This window comes from Oreochromis niloticus, linkage group LG11 (genome assembly GCF_001858045.2).
Source record: "Oreochromis niloticus isolate F11D_XX linkage group LG11, O_niloticus_UMD_NMBU, whole genome shotgun sequence".
In the NCBI taxonomy this organism is placed as follows: domain Eukaryota; kingdom Metazoa; phylum Chordata; class Actinopteri; order Cichliformes; family Cichlidae; genus Oreochromis; species Oreochromis niloticus.
The window spans coordinates 23,450,198-23,473,226 of NC_031976.2; the positions used below are offsets into that span (position 1 = coordinate 23,450,198).

Sequence of the window (23,029 nt, forward strand, 5' to 3'; positions counted from 1 at the left end):
CTTTTTTTGTTTGTTTTTTTAAGTACAGACTGCACACCATGGTGAGATATACCAGGTTTCAACTCATAGCACTTTTTTCGATTCTGCAAAAATACAGACTTATGTCTGTCAGATTGTGTTATCTTAGGCATTATTCAGATTCAAGTAAAGAAATAAGAACAAATGATGTGGTTTTATGATAAACTGCGAGTAAAAAAACTACATAAAGATAAAACAGCTTGTTTTTTTGGCTAAATTGTCTTGTATATGCAGACACAACGTTGTTAGGTGTCGTTTTTATGCTTACATGGTTCATATATCAGTGTTTAGTGGCTAAAACGTATAAACGTTCCTCTCAAAATGGTTTGGTATAAGAACAGGGCTGAATTATTTTTTTTTTTTAAGTGAAAATCTCTAAAAAGCGTGGAGAATTATTCCTCAAAACAAGTATCAAAGACAGAAATCAGGCTCTTTGGAAGTAAAATATAAAGAAATGGTGGTTGGCTGAAGACTTCTGCACAGCACTGCGCGTTACTTCCGTGTTTTTCTTTTTTTTAACAAATACATGTTTCATCCGAGAAGCGGACTTTGTTCTCAGGCATGTTACATTTTAACGTGAGGCTCTTTACGCTGTTTTTTTTTCAGGCACTAACGCTTCCTTACGCATGCGTAAAACCAGTTGAAGAATACGTAACCGGCGTAACGTGCACGAGCCAGGCTAGCGGTGAAGGGTTTTGTGGGTCATGGGGGAGGAAGGTAAATAAAAGCGGGGAGCTAATAGCACTCAGCGACTGGTTTCGGACGGTTGCTGGAAAATTTGTTCGGACGGAGGTGTGAGAGCGGGACAAGAGAGGACATACCGCCGGAGGGAGGGACTGTCGCTCGGATACAGCAGCAGCTGTCGGCGGTGAGGTGAACAGTATGCTTCCCGTCTATTCATGCTTCTTCGCTGGGTGCACACTACGGGAGTGATCTCTGCACTGGCCCTACTGCAGCTAGCCAGCTAGCCACAGCTGATATTTTTTGAGTTCCGGACGGTCGTGAGCGTCCTCGGTTTCCCTTTAGGTTTCATGAACAGCACGCTGGTTATATAAATACCACAGAGTATCGCTTATCGAGCTAATGTTGCTGTTTGTAGCTGAAGCTGCAGTTAGCCCCGAGCAGCTCTATTTTATTACACAGTGCTCCCAGAAAGGTAACAATGCAGGCAGGTGTGTTTAGTTGATATCTATAACTAGTGGACTATGTGTGACAAAAGCAACCTTCGCCTATTCCTATCGTCTCCGTGGATTTGTAGTCAATAAACAGGTGTCATAATGGCCCGTCTTTGGTAATGTGTGTATTAATATCTCTGTCTGATCCTCTTACTTTGACCCTAATCATAATACAGCAGCCATTTGAAGCGGTGGGACTAAAGTAGCCTTTAAATCTTCAGCCTGGACAGCAAGAACAACAGTCCACCTGTAAGGTGTTGTGTAATAGTCACTGAAGTGTTTTTAGGTAGACGCTCACATGCGAGATTAGGAAGGGAATTAATTTTTATGTTCCTCCTCTCCAGGGAGGTCAGCATATGTAATTGATAGGGGTCATTGAAGTTCAGCAGCAGAGTTTCATACATCTGGTACTACATTTCAGAGTGAAACAGTGTCACAGTATTGTTTATTATTTTGCTTTTAAATGTTTAGGTGAGTAATCATCAGATGAAACAGGATCAGTTGAAACTTTTGCAGTTTATATAGCTGTTATTTTAGACCTGATATGGAGTATTGTGCAAACATGCTGCTCTTCATTTCTTTATATTTTGCTTCACAGAGGAGCCAAACATTCTTGTAATATAGTAAAGTGGTCTTGAACACTTCTCAAGTTCTCAAGGCTTTCTGAAGGTATTTCAAAGTTTTTATTTAGATATTGGCTGTTTTTTTTTTTTTTTTCTCATTCATTTTTAGCCCAGTATTTGTACCTGACCAATTTCAGAAGAATGTTTTTTTATTTTAGTCTCTTAACACTGACCCACTATCCATCATTCAAGCATATAAAAGGCACCTAACACAAGCGATGCACCAGTCTTGTGTCGACTCTGGTACAAGCAGCTTGGCAAAGAATAAACTGTATCATCAGGTACTTTACTAGCAGCCTGTAGCAAAACACATCATTTCTTTAGATTAATTTGAAAAATGCCAATGATAACAGTCTGATATATCTACAATAGTAGTTTTGCTTCAACAAAGTAATTCCCAAAGAGCTGTTAGCTGAGTGCTTGGAATGTCTCAGCATGGTGTGCAGTATGTCCTTAAAAACCTTTTGAGCGAACCGGACAAGTGGAGGTGAAAAGAAGTGTCAGGCCTAAAAGAACAAAAAACTATTTACAGCAGACTGGAAATATCTCAAAGTCAGGTCCTTAAGAATCAGGAAAAAATCCATGAAAAACCTGGTCTCAGTGGAAAAGCCTGCGGTATGCCAAATTATCCAAGAAATTGACTGAAAATCAGTGGCAGCAAATCTTAGAATGATGAATCCAAATTGAAATTTTTGATTCAAACTGTCGTCAGTGCGGTACAATGGTGAGTATGAACCTTTTTTCCTCCCTTTCAGGCAGTGGTGCTGGGATCTTGTCAGAATTGATGGAATTTTAAACACAGAAAATCCATCAGATTTTGCCATTTGGAAAGCATCTGATTGAGAGCAGCTTAATTCACTGCCTGGATAGCAAAACACACAAATGGACATTATCAGTAATGGATTGTCCTTCCCAGAGCATCTACCTCAAAATGATTGAAGCAGTTTGGGATCCTCTTGACAGAGAACAGAACAAAAGGCAGCCAACGTCCAAAGAGGAGAACTATTCTTGAAGACTACTTAATAAAATTATAAGAAAGCTTGCATAACAAAGTTCCAGATATTAACTTTAAAGCACATTAGAGTAGTACAAATCTTGTTGGGGTGGTTTTTTTTTTTTTTTTCAGCTTATGTTCTATAGTTCAATGCATGTTTGCACATTTCAAGAAATCATTGCCAGTACATGTATTTTCAATTTTCCTAACAAAATATAAAGAAATGAGGGGTGGCTCAAGAGCTTTTAACAGTAATGCATACACAAATCCGGAGTATTTGTGCTAGCATTTATCAAAATAAGCATTTCTCAACTGATTAGAAGATTTGCTTAAATAAAATAGTATTATATGTAGTCAGTGTAATAGTATAGTGATGCTGATGTTATTTATCCTGGTAAACGCTGTTAAAAGCAAAAATCTTCTGAACGTACCAGATGAGTTAAGTGAAACATGCTGTGGATGCCTGTGCCTGCTGAGCCATCATATTCTCATTATTAATGGTTCACTAAGAGCCAGAAGATGAAATGAAAAACAGCAGATGGAGCTTGAATTTGTGTGTGTTTCATGAGGCTATTTGAGCAGCCTGAAGATTTCACTCGGCCTGTCAGCTGTTAAAGGGGTCAGGAAATTGAATAATTATTTTTAGATGTGATGGAAGGGACACAAAACAATGTGAAGGACTAACTGAACTTGAACTTCTAAAAACTTACTCTCTGGTACCGAATTTTGAAAAATGTCTTTCAGGGTTGAATATTTGGAGTGTTAAAAATTAAAACATTTTATATTTTGTTTGGTGTCTCAAATATTTAAGTGTTGTCATCTTCTAATTAGAAATTGGACCTCATACTGGATGCTTTAGGATTTGCAGCTTTTAATTGTTCCATTGAGGTGCTTCACTCTACATAGTCCATTGCATGATTATCACAGTAAAACTAAATATGAAAAAAGAAAATAAATGGTAATAGATAAAATCATAATTGGATGGCGTGGTGGTGCAGTGGTCAGCGGTGCCAACTTACAGCAAAGTGGCCTTGAATCCACCTGCTGACTGGAACCTTTCTGTGTGGAGTTTGCGTGTTCTTCATGTGCGACACATTGGTGCTGTGGTTAGCCGCTGTTGCCTCACAGCAATAAGGTCCTGCATCCAGGCCTCCTGGAAGCACCCCATTCCAAAGACGCACATGTTGGCTTAACTGGTGATTTTAAATTAGCGTGAACAGTTATCTGTTTCTGTGTTAGCTCTGTGAGAGTGGAAGAATGTATATGGTTGGATGGCTTACCCAGTGCAGGGTCATAGAGTGGGTGTAGAGCCTTTTCCAGCTGATGCTGAGCGAGAAAGAAAAAAGCCAGTCCATCACTGGGCTAATATTAAGTAAATAAATAAAAACTGCAAATGAGGGGAAAAGAAAACTAGCAGCAAAAATATTTTACACTCAAAAAAAAAAAAATGTAAACAGTCAAAACTAAAGTAAAAAAAAGCCAAGCCATTCGGGGAAACTTAGTGAAGCTAAGCTGAAGACAAAATAAAACTAAATAAAACTGTAACAACTCTCTTCTCATAGCAATACTTTTCTTGAACACAGACTGAATATGAGTGGTTCATTTATTGCTCTTCTTCTCAGTTTGCAGGTGGTCTGATTGGGTTTGCCTCATCCTTGTGTTGCCATGGCGATGCGTGAGTTGGTGGAGGCAGAATGTGGGGGAGCCAATCCCCTCATGAAGCTGACCAGTCACATGACCAAGGAAGGGGGGCCATGGCGGAACGCCACAGCACCTCCGGTGAGTATTTTGTAAGACATGAGGCTCTGAGCTCTGTAGTCTACACGATATGCTTAGAAGTTTGAGGTCACTTTGAAAAATAACAAGGACATTTCTGTCTCTTTATTGATTTTTTTTTAGCAAACTTTTTGAGTTTCAACATTAAATTAATAAAGCCAAATTTTTTGTCTATGAGGAAGGGGCTGACATTCATTATTTTTTATTTAAGGCAATGTTAGACTCAAACTTTCCCTTTGTAACTTTATAAAATAAAATGTAACAAAGAATTACATCCAAGAGTTCAAATTTGCTGAGTGGTATGTATTAGTGAAATAATACCTGACAACCCTGTGTTATTCATCTTACGTTATTTGCATTTGTTTCATTTTTTTTATCTCAAAGTGAGTTGTTGGGCTGTTTTATACCACTGTCATTCATAGCCAAGCTAGTTTCTTCTTTTCCTGTGTGGAGATGACAAGAAATGGGGATATTATTATCAAATAGTATTAATCAACTTCAGAGACCCCGAAGCTTCATCTTGTTGGAGATTCTGGTTCAGTAGCAAACACAAAGTAAAAGTAGTTGGTGTAGCAGGTGTGAAATACCATTAACAGCTGTAGCCTTGCTCTTGGGTTCGTCCATGTTCTGTTACCCCTCCTGTTAATGAGGGGCCCTCGTTTGCATGATGCACAGCAAAGTAAATACAGAACAACATAGAACTGAATTCAGGTAAGTAAAATTTGACTAATATTGGATCTTTCAAGATAAAAATCATAAAGTACCTCACAACAAAAATGCTAGAACATCAAAACAAAAGGTTACCCAAAAGAAGAAAATATGAGTACTCAGGTGTTTGTCCATGCAGAACTCTTAAAGTCAAAACCAGAAGAGGACTCTGTGGCACACCGTAGACAAGAGACAAGAGATAAGGAAGAGAACCTGAACTAAGAAGCAGCCACAGAAAAGGAACATTTATACAGATGGTGACAGGTATTATGATCTGCTCCAAAGGAGAGCCCAGCACACCCACCCAGATTCTTAGCCTATTGAGCAAATTGAGGTGGTCGGCAGTGTCAAAGACAGAAGGCAAGTTCTTCATCAGCAAAACAGAATATTGTCCTGCACCCACTTTGCATCAAGATACTCTTAGAAAAGCTCCTTCTTATGAATAACTGATCGAGCTTTTTGAGGCAGGATCTGAACAATATTTCCTGGATCCATGCTTTTAACTTAAAATGCATAAACTGTATCAATGCATACAGTAAATGTATAAAAGTGCCTCTGCTACAAGAATACAAGATTTAACACAATCTGTTGTAGGGCTGTAAATTTACAAGTATATCTTTCCTTTTAATTAGAAAATCTAACATTGCTCTCTGTCACCCTTGTTATATAGCAGTTTAAGAGCTGAGTGGCCTTTAAAAATTATTAATATTAAGTGCAAAGTTCAAGAATTTTATGTGCAGTTGGCACCAGGTTACAGCAAAAGCACTAGTGTTGTTTTGGAATAACTTTTCTTAATATATTTTCAAGCTCCTGTGACCTTTATCACTGGAGCTGCTTGATTTAACATTTTTGTGCAAAACATTCAAGTAAAACATACTTTTATTTATTTATTTATTTTTTTTTTTTTAACAGATTCACCCCACTCCCATTGAAATTGCAACTGAGGAAGATGTAAGTCCTTTTCTTTACATTTCAATGATTTGCTCTAAGACTGTACAGTATATAATTCAAGTTTACACCCTAAAGCTAAAATAGGTTTTCTCAGCGTGTTTAAAAATCATTAGGAGTTACTGTTAGGTTTAATATCAAATTTATGTTTTTGTTCCAGCTCGTTAATGAGTTCCTTCAGGAACCTCCACGCCCTCCACAGACCTTTGACATGGGTCAGCTGTTAGAGGAAATGCAGCAGATTGACCAGCAGAGCTACAGACAAGCTCCACAGAGAGGTGCTCTTCATCATTATTTGATGAAGTTTAAAGATTTTTTTAAACCTTTTTTTCAGTAAATTTGAACCTCTTCGTATTTCCTTGTCATAGCTCCTGATGTGGCAGCGCTGGCTCTCTCTGGTGACTGGGTGGAGGAGTTCCTCCAAGGCTCTGACTCTGCCTCCGCCCCGGGGCTCATTGCGCTTGGTGATACTGCAGATGCTGATTGGACGAAAGAATTTATTGCCGAGGCAGCAGGTATGTTTTGTTTTCGTTGCTTTTCTTGGCCTTCTTCTGTGCATTTTTTGCTTAATGAGCAAATCATCTTTCTGCCGTTATCATCAGTCTGTCTCATGTCATCATATTTTTTTGCTCAAATCAGAGTGAATATCTTTAGGACGAAGTCTTCATAGTGTAGCTGTTCTGACACATGAACTCTGGACAATGTCAGCAGAATTGCATCCAAGCTTCTTCGAAGGTTGTCCTTGCACACATGTAGCACAAAGCAAGAGATGATCTACTTTAAAATTGTACTCACTGCTAAAAATAAACTGTTTGTTGAGGGTGCTGAGAGTCCATCGAATGATTACCTGCACTGTTCTCATATAGACTCAGGCACAGGCTGTTTAAAAGGGAGCTGACGGTTATAAACCATTTAATGTCCAATCCAGCAGTATCAGACGTGTGAATTCTCACATGCAGCTCTGTTAGGTGTCTACAAAGGTTTTTTTTTTTTAGATGCACTGCATGGGTGAAAACGGCTTATGTCATTATTATGTGTTTGCTGTCTTTTAATTGTTAAATTTTTCTCATTTTTAGATCCTGGCCGCTGGGCAGAAGAGTATCTGGAGCAGTCTGAGGAGAAGTTGTGGCTGGGGGATCTTGGAGACAAGGCAAATGAATGGTGAGCAGTGGATAGAGCCAGGGGGTGGAGGGGGGTTATAAGCACTGCATTACATGTAAAAAATGTAGGCTAGACATGTGAGGGAGAATCAAGGAGGACAAGAGTGCTGTTGGCAGAACTTAAAGCAATTAAAAAAAACTGTGATAATGTTCTCTTCTTGGTGAGTGAATTTTCTATTGAATTGTTAAACATTTAACCTGATCTAGTCTTGTCTGACAGTGTTGAGTTAATCCATTAAGGCTCTGGTAGAAGCAGCTGAACGTGAAGTGAAAGCTGATTTAAAGAATCCTTTAAAATGTATGATTATCATTGTGCACTGGTCTCTAAATACGAGAGTGTAAAACACAGTTTATATTTGAAGTGATTTGTTCCAACCTACAGTACTGTGCAAAAGTCTTGAGCCAGTCGTCATCATTGCTTTATATTTATATTTTATATTCTATGAAAAATTGGAAATGGGTGTCATTGAAACATCTGTAACATACATTGAAATACAGAATACAAGTCGAAAATGGTGTGTACAATTCTAATGTGCTTGAAAAGCAGTATGCTATGCTATGCTATGACTAACTTCATTCTTCAACACAGCCTGAACTCTCTTAGACAAGGTTTCTTATAATTTCTTTAAGTACTCTTCATGAAGGACATTCAAAGCTCTTCTTTGGATGTTGGCTGCCTTTTGTTCTATTCTGTTGAAATGATCCATGACAGATTGTCTTCCATTGTATGGTTTTCTAACCAGCTGTGCTTTTACTGCATTGGCAGTCTGTTTGTGACCATTGTCATTCTGGAAAATGAAGCTGTTGCCAATCAGAAGTTTTCCAAATGGTAAATGATAGTTTTTCAGCCCAATGGTGACACTTTTTTGTGTTCATAATTCCATCAATTTTGACAAGATCCCCAGCACCACTTGGCTGACTTGCAGCCCCAAGTGATGACAGAACCTCCACCATGTTTTTCAGATGGCTTAGACACTCATTGGTGTACCTGTCACCTGACCTTTTGAACCAGAAGTATCACATTTGGATTCATCAGTCCATTGGACGTGTTGCCAGTAGCTTACTCTAGTTCTTGTGTAACTTGGCATACCTCATCCTTTTCTCCCAGTTTGCTTTCCTTATTGGCTTCTTGACGGCAACCTTTCCTCTGAGACCATTTCTGATGAGGCTTCAGTGAACAGTAGAAGGTCCAGATGCATTTCTGAGGTCCTGTGTCAGGTCTTTTCTGGATTTTTCCATCTTTCAAATACTGATCATTTGCTGCTTTTTTTTTTATGCCTAGGCCTTATGCTAAGTTTCCAATTAATAAGTCTTTGGGAATCACCTCGTTGGTACAAAAATAAAACTATTTTATGTTGAAATGAGTGAAAAAACGGCAAATGATCAAAGAAAGGCTTTGAAAGATCTTCAGAAAACCCTGAGAACTATTGTTCTAGACCACTTTAAAATATCATGGGAAATTCTTGCTCAAGACCTTCTTCTAGTTTTATAGTATCAAATTTATGTTTTTTGTTTTTTTTTATTGTTAATCCGACAGGACTAAGGAGTATCAAGCAGAAGACGAGCTGAGGCAGACAGCCAATGAGCTTGTCTCAAAGGTTGATGACCCCAAGTTACAAAACACAGAGGTGAGCAGCGTGTCATTGTAACACCATAATTCACATCATTTCCTTTTACATGTCTATCACCATGTTCTTTCACTTTTTTCTTTAACTCTTTTGTAGAGTAGGTCCTTGAGACTGTAGCGTGTGGTGCACAGATGATTTTTGTGGTTTTTCATGGCTTTTGTCTCAGTATGGGAAGAAAGTTGCTGGTTTGGGAAGAAACTAGCATTACTGGTGTAAAACTGATGAATTAGTAATAGTAAATGCCTTTTTTTGTTGTAATTTGTTTTTTGTTGTTGTGTAGTTCCTGCGATTCATTAGGCAAATTGGCGAGGGCACTGTGACAGTGGAGAGCAAGACAGACAAACAGCTCACAGATAAAGCTCAGGCCGAGAATGCTCAGAACTGGGCCTCCAACCTCAACCAGGTACGAGTCGCAGCCCACTGAGGAAAGGATGGTTACAACTGTGAACGCTGGATATTCGGGTTGAACACTGGTTCACTGTTGCCCAGTATAGGCTAAGCCTTGTGACTCATCACCCCAGTATCTGATGCAGTGTAAAACTTTCCACAAATGTAACCAGAAGCAGCCACCAGTCTGCTTGTAATATGAGTCTCCGGGCTGCAGTGTTGCAGATGGAATTTGTTTTGCAGAGAAAGGGCTCTCATAACTGTCAGCTTCTCCTCTTGAGCATTTAGGTTTTAATGTGCAAGACCAAGATTTGGGGTTTTCCCATCTTGACGTGATTTTCCTTTCGTTCTGGATTTCACAGAAGGTGCAACTTCATTGCTTTGTATTTGACCAGTTCAGGCAGTAAAAGGCTGATGCCAGATTGAGTTTCTCTCAATGTATTTCTCTAAAAGACGACAGATACAAAAGTACGGAGGCGTAATGCTTTCACTTGACCAAACGAAAAGAAGCTGCGTTTTACTGAATTAATGAGAGATTTTATAATCCCAAAGGAGCCTTATTGATTTGAAGGCCTGATTTCTTGAGCTATAATACTGCTGCAGACTGTTTGTCTGCTGGATATTTCATGTTTCTCTTAGATCAGTTGAACCAATATGGCTTCAGGATGTAAGACGATGCATCTAAAATGCATTCAGACTGGCTAAGTGGTGACTCAAGAGACAAAGATTCCAGTACCTCCCAATGTTTCCAGCATAAACCAAGAGAAAACTGTATTAAACAAAGCACGGGGCATTACTGCTTATGAAATCAAGGTTTCAGATTAATAGAGGCTCTTTTGGGATTTTAAGGTCTGTCACAACAATGTTGAACTGCTAACCTAGCTATCATGGGGGAAAGGTGGGGTATACTCTGAACGGTTGGTTTTTAAGCTGTATCTTTGATCCAGAAAAACAAGACAAAATAATTAGTCAAGTAAATGCATTACATTTCTGAGTGCATGCAAAAATACACACAACCCCCCAAAAATATAGATCAGAGTTAAATATGTTTAACCCACAAGTGACAAAAATGACCAAATAGGTTCTTTAAAAAATAAATAAATAAATAAATGAAAAATAAAAAATTGTTATGTTTGTGTTCATGTCAGAAATTCTGAACTGCTGTGATGATGTTTTATTCAGTCATTCTGTATCCTGAAAAGGTTAGGTTTAGCCTCAAGGCTTCTGCAGCAGTAAGTCTTGCCATTTTAGGTCTGTGATCCATAGTTTGCTGCAGAACATTACAAGTGTGTAATGTAGTGATTAGAAGGGAAAACTACAACAAAATCAACACATATGATATTAAAAATGCAAATAAATTTAGTTTTGTTATTCTTGCTATATTAATGGGCCAATTCCTGAAACAAAAGTTCTAGAAGAAGTCTATTTAAAAATTAATAGTATAAAACATTTTACAGCACAAAGAAATATACCACTGAGGGCATAAATGAACCATGTAATTTGAAAGTTAAAAATACTCTGCAAAGCAGCAAATTAGTCAATTTTTCGCGATTTACATAATTTCCTTAGGGATTATTAAATTATTCTGATTAAATGAGTATAAATAAGAAGGTTTGGGTTGTTTTTTTTTTGTTTGTTTTTTTTTTGGCCCCTCCTAAGTTGGATCTAGCGATTGATTTGTTAGTAACAATTTTTTTTAATTTTTTTTTAATTTTTACTTACTAATTTTTACTAATCTAGTCAGAATTTGGAGAAATGGGGTGTTTATACTTCTGCCTTAAATCTATGCTGTTTTTACTGCAAACCCTTGTGAAGCTCTGTGCTGTAACCATGCATCACTCCATAAATGTATCATCAACACAGTCTTGTTTACTAGCGCCGTTTGGGCTTAAGCTTCTCTGGCTACTTCTTCTGCCGCCATTTTTCAAATCGACTGTAAGAGAGGGGATCTTGGTTGCAAAAAAACAAACCAAAAAAAATGACCTCAAGAATGTTCCTGTGACAAAGTCTGACTGTGAAACTGCTTGTTTGACAGGTGGTTAGCCAGTGAGTGTGCAGGAAAGATAGCATCACTATCATCATCATTTTTTTTTATTTATTTTTTTTTTAAATTCAGTATGACCCAAAATAAGTGACTGGGCCCATGAACTCATCAGGAGAGTGTTTACACAGGTCAAAACCGGAAGATGGGTTTTTTTTTAGTAGTTTTGCAACTACAGCTATCGCCATCTGATGGCCTCCAGATAGAATGCAGGTGTAAGACACTTAAACGTTGACTTTATGATCTGTGTTCCACCATCTAGTGTTTGGATAGGGAAATTGCAGAGCATTGCAGGAACATCAGGGATAGATGCACAGGCTCTAAATAGATTCAACGCAGAAGTATAAATTAAACTATAATCTGTACTTAATTTAATCTTTTGTAAGTCAAAAATTTGACCTGATATCTCAGTTTGCTTTTTTTCTGCTTTACATCTGTTTCGTGTTCTTTTCCTGGCCTAAATGGCTTCCACATTATGTTGTGCATGTGTAGCTGTCAGCCATATTCATGCTACATTATGATTACATCTATGTCATCGCCCTCTAACTCTGAATTGTGCTTTTCCTATTTATTTATTTATTTATTTTTTTAACCTGCCTTTGAATTCTTGGCTTACCATTGCCTCCATTAACACCTGTTGTTCATCTGCTCCTCTTGATACTTCAAATTACTCCTTTTTTTGCCCACCCCTCCAAAAAAATTGTAAAAATCCTCCACACCAACTCCTCCTCTTCCTCGAAACATTGTCCCGTTCCCTACTGCCACCCCTCCCTCCGTAGTTCCTGATGAAGACGGGGGGAGGGAGTCTTCCCCTGGAACCCCCAGAGGTGAATAAGAAGATTGACAAAGTAAAAGCTAAACAAGCAGAGCAGTGGGCCAGAGTCGTCAGGCAGGTACGACCTCTGTGGTCACGGCAGCTGTACATGTTTTATTTCAAGCTGCAGTTGTAGTTACTTGTATGTTTTGCTACCAGTGTTACGATTTCGATCCTACCCATCCATTCAGATAGTCTCAGATTTCCTGCATCTAGTTGCTGTTTAGTGCTTTTACTGTCTTAGGAGAAAAGTGGAAGTTAATTAGGAAGGAGATAAAGGAAGCAGTACGAGAAAAATGGTTTCTTCTGTGTTCTTCCAGCTTTCATTTCTTTACTCCTTCACATTCACTCCCCTCTATATTTTTCCTCTCTGAATGCCCCCGTTCTCCCCCTCTAATAACAGTTTTCTCCGCCAGTGCATACAGATTCCTATCAACCCCTGCTCATTGCTCTTCATTGTTATTCAGGTGTCAGAGGAGTCGGCTGAAGCCTGGGTAGACGAGTTCGCTACATCAGGACCTGATTTTCAACAAGCGAAAGCTGCAGTGGAGGTGAGGCAAGAGTCTGTGACAAGCAAAACCTTAAACCCAAAGCCAAGTATAATAAGTAGTATTGTAGAGGTTAAAGCACAGAGTGTCATCGGAGTTGAGGTTTGAAAATGGAAATTTCCTGAATGACTGGCATGAAGGTGCCCTTGATTTTAAAAAACAAAAAACAAAAAAACAAAACAAAAAAAAAAACAACCCACAAACTTAATCCTGTTTAAGGAACGAAAAAAATATAGGGCCATCCTACAAAGCATCATCGATGCAGCAGCGTCTTCCAATTGAAAAAGGTCAAAGTTATCTCCAATACGCTGTGAAGTAATGATGCGTGTCTGTCATTTTGCCAGAGTGATGTGGATTTCTGGGAGAAGCTGCAGCAGGAGTGGGAGGAGATGGCGAAGAGAGATGCAGAGAGTCATCCCTGGCTGTCTGACTTCGATCAGCTACTCAGCACTTCTTATGACAAGGTATCCGTCAGCCTGCTCAGAGCAGGCGTCTGCTGAGAGCTGCTATCTGTTTTGTGTTGCATGATTTCAGCATTTTTGTGCATACAGCTCTCATGTACAATGTCTAATGTTTTCCTGTGTTTCATATACCCTAATAAGTACTAATTAAAATCATATACACACACAAGTTCTCTGAAAAGTTTCCATGTTTTCCTTGTTTTCATTTGCAGGGTTATCAGTTTGAAGAGGAGAACCCCTACTTATCCCACCCGGACCCTTTGTCAGAGGGATTGAAGAGGATGGAGGCAGGGGACATCCCTGGTGCCGTCCGGTTCTTTGAAAGTGCTGTGCAGAAGGAACCAGACAACCAGCTGGTAAGACTCTGAAAGGCTGTGTTCTCATTTGCATTACACTTTTTTCTTTTTTTTCTTTGTTAAATTCTTTGAACATCCTGTTATTAGTTAATATAAAATTGTGGGCCAAAAGGTCTCCCTACTTCTAATTTTAGTCATGTTTTTCTCCCGCTTCCAACAGAAGGCCCTTGAAATAATACCATGTGTCTTTTTTTCCCCATTAAATTGCAGGCTTGGCAATATCTGGGAACCTGTCAGGCAGAGAATGAGCAAGAATTTGCCGCCATCAGCGCCCTCCGCAGGTCAGAAGTCAGAGTTGACTAAAACATGTAGTAAAACATGTAGTTATTATTATTATTATTATCATCATTATTATTATTATTATTATTATCATTACCCTGGATGTGTGTGTTGTCTCTTGTCTCATCAAATGTAGTGTATAGTTTTGTATCTGTAAGCATATAAATACACATTTTGCATATAAAAAATGTTTGTTTTTTTTCCACCACAGAGACTATGGTAAAGTGGGGATTTCATTTACTCAAACACAAAATGCATAGATTTTTGTTAAGACCTTTTTAAATACATACTAATGTGAGTGTCACCTCTAAAGAAATATTGTCAACCAAGAAAGCACCTCCATATTTTAACACTTGCAAAAAAGAGTTTCAGTGCCAAATGAATAGTGATGTATTTCTGTCTGACTACTTCTTCTTTTTATTACCACCACCATTCTTCCCATAGGTGTATAGAGCTGAAGAACGACAACCTGACTGCCCTCATGGCGCTGGCTGTCAGTTTCACCAATGAGTCACTGCACAGGCAGGCCTGTGAGACTCTTCGTGACTGGCTAAAGCACAATCCAAAATACCACTCTGTTTGGGAGCAGAGTGAGCGCGAATGCTCCAAAGACGGCTCCAAAGAAAGGGAGAAGGACAGAGAGAGGTTCGGGTCATTGCTGCCAGAGTGAGCATCACACACGTTTAGGAGAATACAAAGATACCGCTTTCTCTTTGCCCTTTCCTTATGGCTTTACCCTTGTGCAGGTCTTTGTTTACTGACGTCCAGTCCATGTACCTGCGAGCAGCCAACGTTGACCCTACCCAGGTGGACCCTCAGCTTCAGTGCGGTCTCGGCGTCCTCTTCAACCTCAGTGGAGAGTATGACAAGGCGGTGGACTGTTTCAGCGCTGCTCTCTCCGTCACTCCACAGGTTGGTGAAGAAGCCTTTGTAGAGATCCCAATGGCTTCATGTCATGTGCTCAATTTCTGAGCTTTATCTTTGTTTTTCTGTCCCCATAAGGACTATCTGCTGTGGAATAAGCTGGGCGCCACGCTAGCCAACGGAAGCCGCTCAGAAGAGGCTGTGGCCGCCTACAGGAGAGCACTGGAACTGCAGCCTGGCTTCGTACGCAGTCGCTATAACTTGGGAATCAGCTGTGTAAACTTAGGGGCGCATAGGTGAGGCAACAGTGCTGTTTTGATGTGTATTTTGCTAGAGAGTCTTGGCATGTAAAGATGTAAAATCTGCTTTAGATTAAATGCATAATCCTCCAGAAGCTGTTTTTTATGATAGGGGAGTGTCAAGGTTTACTCAGTTTGTGGTTCACAACCTTACCACTGATGACCTGAGTGTGGCTCTCTTAACAGAACAGTTTTCTGATAGATGTGGAATTAGTCCAGCAGTTTAAATTTACATAAACTTTTAAAAAACATGTTATGTGAAATCAGCATTCTAACCCTAAACCTTTCAAATTGTCTTAAACACACTGACATTCTACTGCTTACATACACATCAAATGCTTTTTGTGCCTTTTCAAATTCTGTCAGTGCTACTTTTGAACTTTAGCAATTTTATGCTGCTTCCCAGATGTTTTTACCTTCCACTAGGGGGCAGTTTATAGTTAAGTCTGCCACCTAGTGCAAGGTATTTTATAGCCCCTTTTCCATTAGTACCTACTCCCATCGACTCAGGACGGTTCGCCACGCTTTTCAGGGTTTTCCGTTAGGCCATAGAAGCTGCTCAGCCAGGGTTTCAAGCGATCCAAGCAGGTACTAGAAGTTACATCGTCATGCTGCATGCCACCGATTGGCTCGTCAGTAGCATCACTCGATGAGTCATGAGAGCATCTCATTCACGAAAATTAAAACTGCCATTTTTGAAACCAGCAATGAGGGAAATGGCTACGCAGTGATCCCTGAGTTTGACAAAAAGCCACAGACCGAGCAGCAGTCTGTGGCTATATTCTTGGCTCGACGTCCACCTTTGTTGTAGTATTCGTGTTGCATTTTAATTACGTCGCGGGATGCCCAGACGCATTGCTATGGCAACAAGCACGCACACTAGGTTGTAATGGAAAACCAGTCGATCCGAGTCGTAGCGATCTGTGGCAAGTCGATCAGAGTAGGTACTAATGCAAAAAGGGCTTATGTGATACAGCTAGACCACACACAAAAGATGCTACACTAGACCAGATGTGCAAGAAATCTAAGAAATCTCACAAAGGTTTGTGTTGATGATGATTAACATTCACTTTATAAGGTATCCCTTCAGCAAGGTGCTGGAAACATTCCTCAGACATTTTCGTCTGTTTTGAAATGATTCCCTGACATCCCAGAGGTGCTGTATTGGATTGTGATCTCTGATCTCTCGTCAGCAGGTCATCTTCGCCATGTTTAAAAAGCTAAATGTTGTAGCCATTTGGCTGATTAGATATTTGCCTTAAACAACGCCTGACCAGGTGTACTTAATAAAGTGGCCACCAGAGTGTACACCAGTGAGAAATGGACCTTAATTCTCAAAAGTGAACTTAGTTTACACAAGTTTTTTTATTACTGTTGCCTGTTCAGGTTGATATCAGCACGTTGCAGATTGAGCATAAATCCATCCTGTTCTCTTTTTTAAATCCACAGAGAGGCAGTGGAGCATTTCCTTGAAGCTTTATCTCTCCAGCGCCAGGCTGTAGAGGATGGAGCGAGAGCTCCGAGGGGTCCCGGAGGAGCTGCGGCCACTATGATGTCCGACAATATCTGGTCCACCCTGCGCATGGCTCTCAGCATGATGGGAGAGAGCTCTCTGTACGCCGCGGCCGACAGGCGAGACTTGGACACCTTGATGGCTCATTTCTGTCAGAGAGAGGTGGATGGTGGGACTGAATGAGGACCTGCCAGGGGAGGGCTCATTGAGTGTGAATGTTTTTTGCTGGGAGGTAAATGTATGAGTGACTGAATGAAGCTGATTGAATGGAGGAATGAAGGAGACATGGTACAGCTAACGGTTAAAAGGAGATGATCAAGGAACACACTGTGAAGTGATCAAAGTGCTCATCATCATCATCATCATCATCATCATCATCATCATCATGTGGACGTGTGTTTAAAAGTGTTGCAGTATCAGGCTTCACCTGTAGAGAAGCAGGCAGCAGTAATCCAGTCATGAACTGTTTCACACGTTCAGCAGTCACTGGATTTCCTCCTTTGTTGATCAAGAGAACCAGACTGAATGATTTTAACTTGAAAATCTTTCTCATAGAAGAAGAGAAACAAGAATAAGTGTGGTTTAATCACTAATTTGTTCACCATCCAGCAATGTTAGTTTGTGTTAAGACACTCAGTCCTCTCCCTGTCTTTATTCACAGTTAGGTGGCCTCTGAGTTTATCTATTACTGTGTTGATGTTGTTCCTACAGCGTCTCGTTAACTTTGCTTCAGGACCACCATTGCAACCGGACAATCACATTGTTGTATTATCTTAGCTTTGCAACTTGGGAACAAGATGTACACAAGAGTCTGGTAGGGACAATGCTGTGGTTCATGAATGGGTGAAACATAAGACTTTCACCCAGGAGACTGAGGCTTGTAGTCCTTGTTCATTTGAGACTTAGTTGACTGCTTTTCATTTTGAAAAGTATTTACTTCAGTCACTTTGGTTAGGTGTATAAAATGATAGTGTTTTCGGTAGCAAAAGATGCTCTTGTGTTCATATTAGAACTTTGTGAAGGCAAGCATCTTTTTTTTCTCCCTCCTCAGGTGCAAAGCTATGATATTAAATGACTGCAGTCAGTATATATAATGCTTTCTACACTACAAGCCCTGTTTTATCAATTCACATCCCTCTTCATACGAAGGACTGGATGAGCCAGTGGTCTAACCAGCCCTTCCAATTTGTAGACGACCCGCTCTACCTCCAGAGCTGCAACCATCCCTGATTGCAACGGTGTGATTGATCAGTGATGGTCCTGATGGAGGAACAACACAGCAATTATCAGATGTGTGTACTCTCTGTGGTTATGTACACTCAAGGTACAAGACCTCTGACATTAAAGAGTGCTGCTTATGATCCAAGGTGCTCAGCAGGCAGAAGGATTACAGATTATGCCATTTCAAAGTAGAAATACAAGTCATAAGTGCTACAGCTCTTTTTGTTATACTTTATTTAATTTTTTAGTAATCATTATCATGCCAGGATAATGAACTGATAACCAGCGGGACTGTTACTCAAATGATAAGGTGTGTTTGTGTGTGGGTGTGTCTCTGTGTGTGTGTGGTTCTGGTGAGAGACATTATGTCAATGAGAGTGGCTTTTCTGGGTTCCGTGCTCTTTTTCATATTGCTCCTGTAAAACTACTTGCTTCATTGTAAAATAATGCTCTATGCCATACTGTGTATTGTAACATAATTGATGCACTATAATTGTTTTCAGGCTACTTATATCCTGACAGCAATGTTTAATATAATATTCAGCAATAAAAGCTTTGATTCCAGACATCTGTTATTATCCTTTTATTTCAATTTGGACCCCCTCTAGTTGGTATATGGGTGTGTTTCATGGCCCTTTCGACTAATTTGCAATTTAAATGTTTCGAATAAATTAGATTTTCATATTATAGAGCAAGATGGCTTTATCAAAATGTCAGCTCTAAGAAGTGGGAAGACTTGCCAAATCAGCAGGGTATTACATTTAAAGTTTGCTCAGAGGTAGTAATAATAAGGATTTTAATTTGTTTAACACGTTTTTTCTTTTTTTTTTTAGTTAGTTCCCCAAATTATTCAAACTTATGAAATATGAAATGCTGTGGCTTGGGAGGTAGCGCAGGCCATCTGGTCTACAAGTTTAAGGATCTTCATGCAAGATACTGATCCCTGAGGGGTCCTGATGCACATTGGAGTGTGTGCGAATGTTAGTTTAAAAGTGCTTATGCATAGAAACGGTTTGCATGAATTGGTGTATGAGCCTTGTAATAAAGTGCTTTGAGTGCTCAGCACTTAATAAAAAAACAGTCAATTTGCCAAAAAATGATTTATTTATTTTTTGGGGGGGGGACTTTATAATTTTATAATTTTTATAGTTTTTTTTTTTTTTTTTTTTTTTAACAACCACTTGATTAGGTACACTTGCGGACTGTAATATGACCAGTGATATAGTACAGCCTGAAATTTTCACAGAGCTCATACCAATGACATTGGCTCATACATTTAGGTTTTTGTTGAGGTAGTCAGGAAAAAGTAACCTGACTTCATGATTTAGGTCATACTGGGTGCTGAACTGCATTTAATTCAGTTCCTATGTTTGTTTGTTTGTTTGTTTTAATCCACTCCCCTAATGTACAGGTGCTCAAAGTAAAAAATCTAAATTTAAATGCTTTAAAAAAATTATGCTAAATCTATCTGGAAATCTGAAGGGATATAGCAAGCATTGTGTTTTTAACATTTGACTATCATTGTTATTTATGTGCAGATTTTATTCATTTTCACTTTAGTAGGTTTTCACTAAATGCGAACTTGCTATTCATGTTCAATGTTTATTTATTCTTGGCACACTCCGGCCTCCATACTTTAACAAGTCATATTCAAAAGAAAACTCGTAACTCGTGTTTCCGGAGCTTTCCCAACCCATTCATTTTCTCCCACAAGTGAAAAACAAAACGTGAATCGCTTTCAACGTTTCCTTAAGTTATCAACAGCACGCCCCGCCCACTTTTAAACTTCGCATTCCTCTAGGCCAATCAGAGTCGAGAAGGCGAAGTGCAAGAGAAAGTTGATTGGTTCATTTAAAAATAACATAAGCGCAACCACTCCATTTAAATGTTTTAAAAGTCGTGTGTTCCTCCTGTTGATCTGAAGTGTGGAATAGGAGAAAGGCGGATAAACTATACGCTTGGTCCACTGTATTTGTCGTTTTTTCAGGTGAGTAGTGAAATAAATGACACGTCTGAATGATGTAGCCCGAGTTTGTGTTTTTTCTTTTGCTCTACTTTAAACGGTTAATGGTGCAGTCACGTGAAACTGCAACATTTAGCTAATATACGTAGATGTGAATATGGTTTCCAGCTCTGTAAATATCATACAAATTGTCCATAGTGACAGATATAGTAGTAAAGTCGTGTTTAAGATGAGCTACGATTTTTTTTAATTTAAAAACTAAACGTTAACTTTAAGTCACGAGCACTAATCCATCAGCTAATAAGCTAAAATAAAATGTTTAGCAACAGGTTATTTATGTCTTGTTAAGCATACCGTTGTGTGATTGTAAGAATGAGGAACACGCCAAGAAACGAGCCTTTCAATGTATTGATGAATGAGAATATTAGACGGTATTTTTATGGGATATTTACTATTAACATAGTTTTATTGTATTTTATCTAAATATGTGTACATCTGTGTTTTGTATTTTTGCTGTGTTTTTTATGTTATGAATGAATGAATGAATAAATAAATAAATAGAACTCTGTTTACCTGAATGGCAGGTAACATTAAGAAAAGGATCATGGGATCAAGTGAGAGTAAGATGACTGCATCTGCAGCCATAAAACCAGAGCCAGCCTTCAAAAAGACTCACATCAGTCACCTCATCGATCCTCGCTCCCCCTCAGCTGGCATAGAACGAACACCTATTCAGGTGGGTTACCTGGTGGATCCATGCATATATTTAAAAAAAAAACAGGAAGTCTGAAAAAAATGTACTGTCTGAACTCCAGAAAATGTGCAGTCATATTTTTTTTTTTATTAATGAAGGCATGAAAACTTTTACTTTGATCTTGAGGCCCTCTGATCCAAACTCTCTTCTGTACTCACATTTCAAAGACTTTGAAAAGCTTCCTGTTTGATCAGTGTGATATGTCCAAACTATAGAAGGTGTGAGGGGAACAAATGAGACTTTTCACATGCGCTTATACGCCATCTTTCCCAGATGGTGTTGATGAGTCTAGAAAGTTCACCCAAAATCCACATTTTGAAGTTTTCTCCAGTAAAGTATCAGAAAAAATCATCCTCTGATGGGGAATAGGTGGTAGGCACGGATAATTATTGACCCTGCTTTATTCCGTACACTACTGTTGTAAACTGGGGGGCAATCAAACATGGAATAATTGAATATCTTTGCAAGGTTGGGCAGCTTGTGTCCAAAACGTCTGCTGAGATGAAAAGCGAGTGCCCTGTGGTGTTCAGTGATCCACGTTCACCTACCATTGGCATTACCCGCACCCCTGTGAGAGAAGTCATGAGAGGTAAGTAATATATAAACGTAATAACTTTCAGCTTGACTTTTCTCACTTTATTTAAAAAAAAAAAAAAAAAAAACTAAAAAATGACTTCCTTTCATTCTTCTTTCCAGCAACAGTCGGGTCCTTTGCTCGTCGCCTGGGTATGATTTTTCACAGTGAGGTTGAAGGGAAACTCCCCGAAGGCCATCAGAAAGGCTTCCGTGGCGCATCAAAGAAAGAGGAGGACTTTATAAGTGAAGAGCTGGCATCCACTGAGCCCCTCCTGGGCCCACAGCTGTCCAGCAACCTTAATGAACATGCTAACTTACTGGTGACACCTGTCCAGCCCCCTCTCCAGAGCGTAGAGAAATTGAGTCCTTTTGTGCTTCCTGAAGAGCCTCAGGTGGAGGTGGAGATAGAAACTGAAGCAGATATTAGCCTGGAGGAGGCTGAGGAAGCAAGAGAGTCTCCTGTTCACAAGAGACTGAGCATGAGCCTGATAACCTGCCACGAGGGCGCTCCCTCCCCCCGAGCCTTTGCAGAGGTCCATCGTGAAAATATTTCATCCCCAGAACCTGGGGCAGAAGTGGAGCCACTCGGGGATGGTGTGGATCACGCTTACGCCCTTCCTTCTGCTACCATTGAAGCAGACTCTCCTGTTGAACCTGCCCCCTCCAACACCCTTCCTTCTGCTACCATTGAAGCAGACTCTCCTGTTGAACCTGCCCCCTCCAACACTGATGCTGATGATTCCATTGCACAGCCAGAGAAGGAAGAAACTAAAGAGCTCGGTAAAGAAGCTAATTTGCTTCCATCCGGTCCACCATGCGTTCGTGGTCCTGAGCAGCCACAGGCCTGCACCGGCATCCGCTGCCCCACCTTTGACTCAAAGAGCCCCAGCCAGACTGTTTTCAAACCGCAGTGGCTGGGAAATGGCTTTCGTCCATCTGGGCTCAGAGCGAGAGGAGTGCAGGGGCTCGGTGGAAAAGGAGGCTCCTCTCCTCTCGCCATCCGTGTGGCCGTTAAGAACGTAGCCAACGAAAACAAAGGACAGTCTGGAAAACTGAAGCAGAAAGGTGTGTAGGAAGTTTGTCACCTTTTGATTGTTTATGGTGAGACCGTATTGCTTTTCCTTTTTAAACTTTCTTTTTCTTCAGGAACTGAAGGCCGCTCCCCGCTGCAGATCCTCAAGAAGACCAACTCACCCAGAGACCAGCACGCTCAGGTATTTGTAGCTGTAATTTACCCACATATATCAGCTCATGAAAGCAACATCTGTGTTTTTACTTGTCCAAAAACACAGGAAATTCACGTTTTGATTTCCTTCCAGATGAAGCTGAAGACGTCCACTCCCGACAAGCAGAGGGCTGGACAGATGGACCGCCGAGTGCTGGCTGTGTGTCTGGATAAGGAGAACCGATGAGGCACTGCACGCACTGTTTTTAAAAGTGTGTTTTTATGTGTGTAGCTTCCACAAACTGTTTGTTGTCCTGTATATATTTAACTGCTTGTTGTTGTGTAAATAAACTTTGCAAACCTACTAGAGCTTAAAATTTTACTGATTAACTCTTATCTGTTATTTGGAGAATTTTCTTGTTCATTTTTGTGCGCATTTAATCTTCGTCAACACCTAAATTATATTCAGAAATAACACTTGAAATTTAATATTTCTCCTGTTTGCAAAGATTGCATAGCTCACATGTCATTGAACTGACTCGACTCCTTAGTCTAAATGTCAAAGCGTCCTTGGGCAATGGTGAACACTTCGTTGTCCTCACCTGTCAGAGTGTGAGTGTAAAGTGTCTTTTCTATCCCCAAGGCATGCTTTGAGTTAAGAAAAAGTACTATGTAACTACCAGTTCATTCAGCAGGTTACCTTGATGTCTGCTGAGTTGCTGTCATGTGATTGGCTCTTTGACATTCGCACTAACGAG

At 39.8% G+C, this 23,029-nt stretch overlaps 2 protein-coding genes across 8 annotated transcripts; both read left to right on the forward strand.

Moving 5' to 3' along the window:
- The first annotated feature begins 655 nt into the window (after nt 1-655).
- Nucleotides 656-18,377, forward strand: pex5 (peroxisomal biogenesis factor 5). 7 transcript variants are annotated; one of them, XM_005455468.3, is made up of 17 exons: nt 656-886; nt 4,433-4,589; nt 6,207-6,245; nt 6,403-6,520; nt 6,611-6,757; nt 7,319-7,403; nt 8,940-9,030; nt 9,311-9,433; nt 12,238-12,351; nt 12,740-12,823; nt 13,165-13,284; nt 13,494-13,637; nt 13,848-13,918; nt 14,361-14,561; nt 14,663-14,828; nt 14,919-15,076; nt 16,529-18,377. In XM_005455468.3, exons 2-17 carry the CDS (start codon nt 4,476-4,478, stop codon nt 16,773-16,775), a joined length of 2,022 nt encoding a protein of 673 aa, XP_005455525.1. In that variant the 5' UTR covers nt 656-886; nt 4,433-4,475; the 3' UTR covers nt 16,776-18,377. The 7 variants fall into 7 exon arrangements, with proteins under 7 accessions (XP_005455525.1, XP_005455524.1, XP_005455523.1 ...); XM_005455467.3 differs by having other exon boundaries at nt 4,440-4,589; nt 14,361-14,582; XM_005455466.3 differs by having other exon boundaries at nt 657-891; nt 14,361-14,582.
- Nucleotides 18,378-19,644: 1,267 nt separating this feature from the next.
- cdca3 (cell division cycle associated 3) lies at nt 19,645-22,648 on the forward strand. The gene is made up of 6 exons (XM_003450648.5): nt 19,645-19,800; nt 20,361-20,512; nt 20,999-21,119; nt 21,227-22,171; nt 22,253-22,320; nt 22,426-22,648. The coding sequence occupies exons 2-6, from the start codon at nt 20,381-20,383 to the stop codon at nt 22,516-22,518; spliced, it is 1,359 nt and encodes a 452-aa protein (XP_003450696.1). The 5' UTR covers nt 19,645-19,800; nt 20,361-20,380; the 3' UTR covers nt 22,519-22,648.
- Nucleotides 22,649-23,029: the final 381 nt, after the last annotated feature.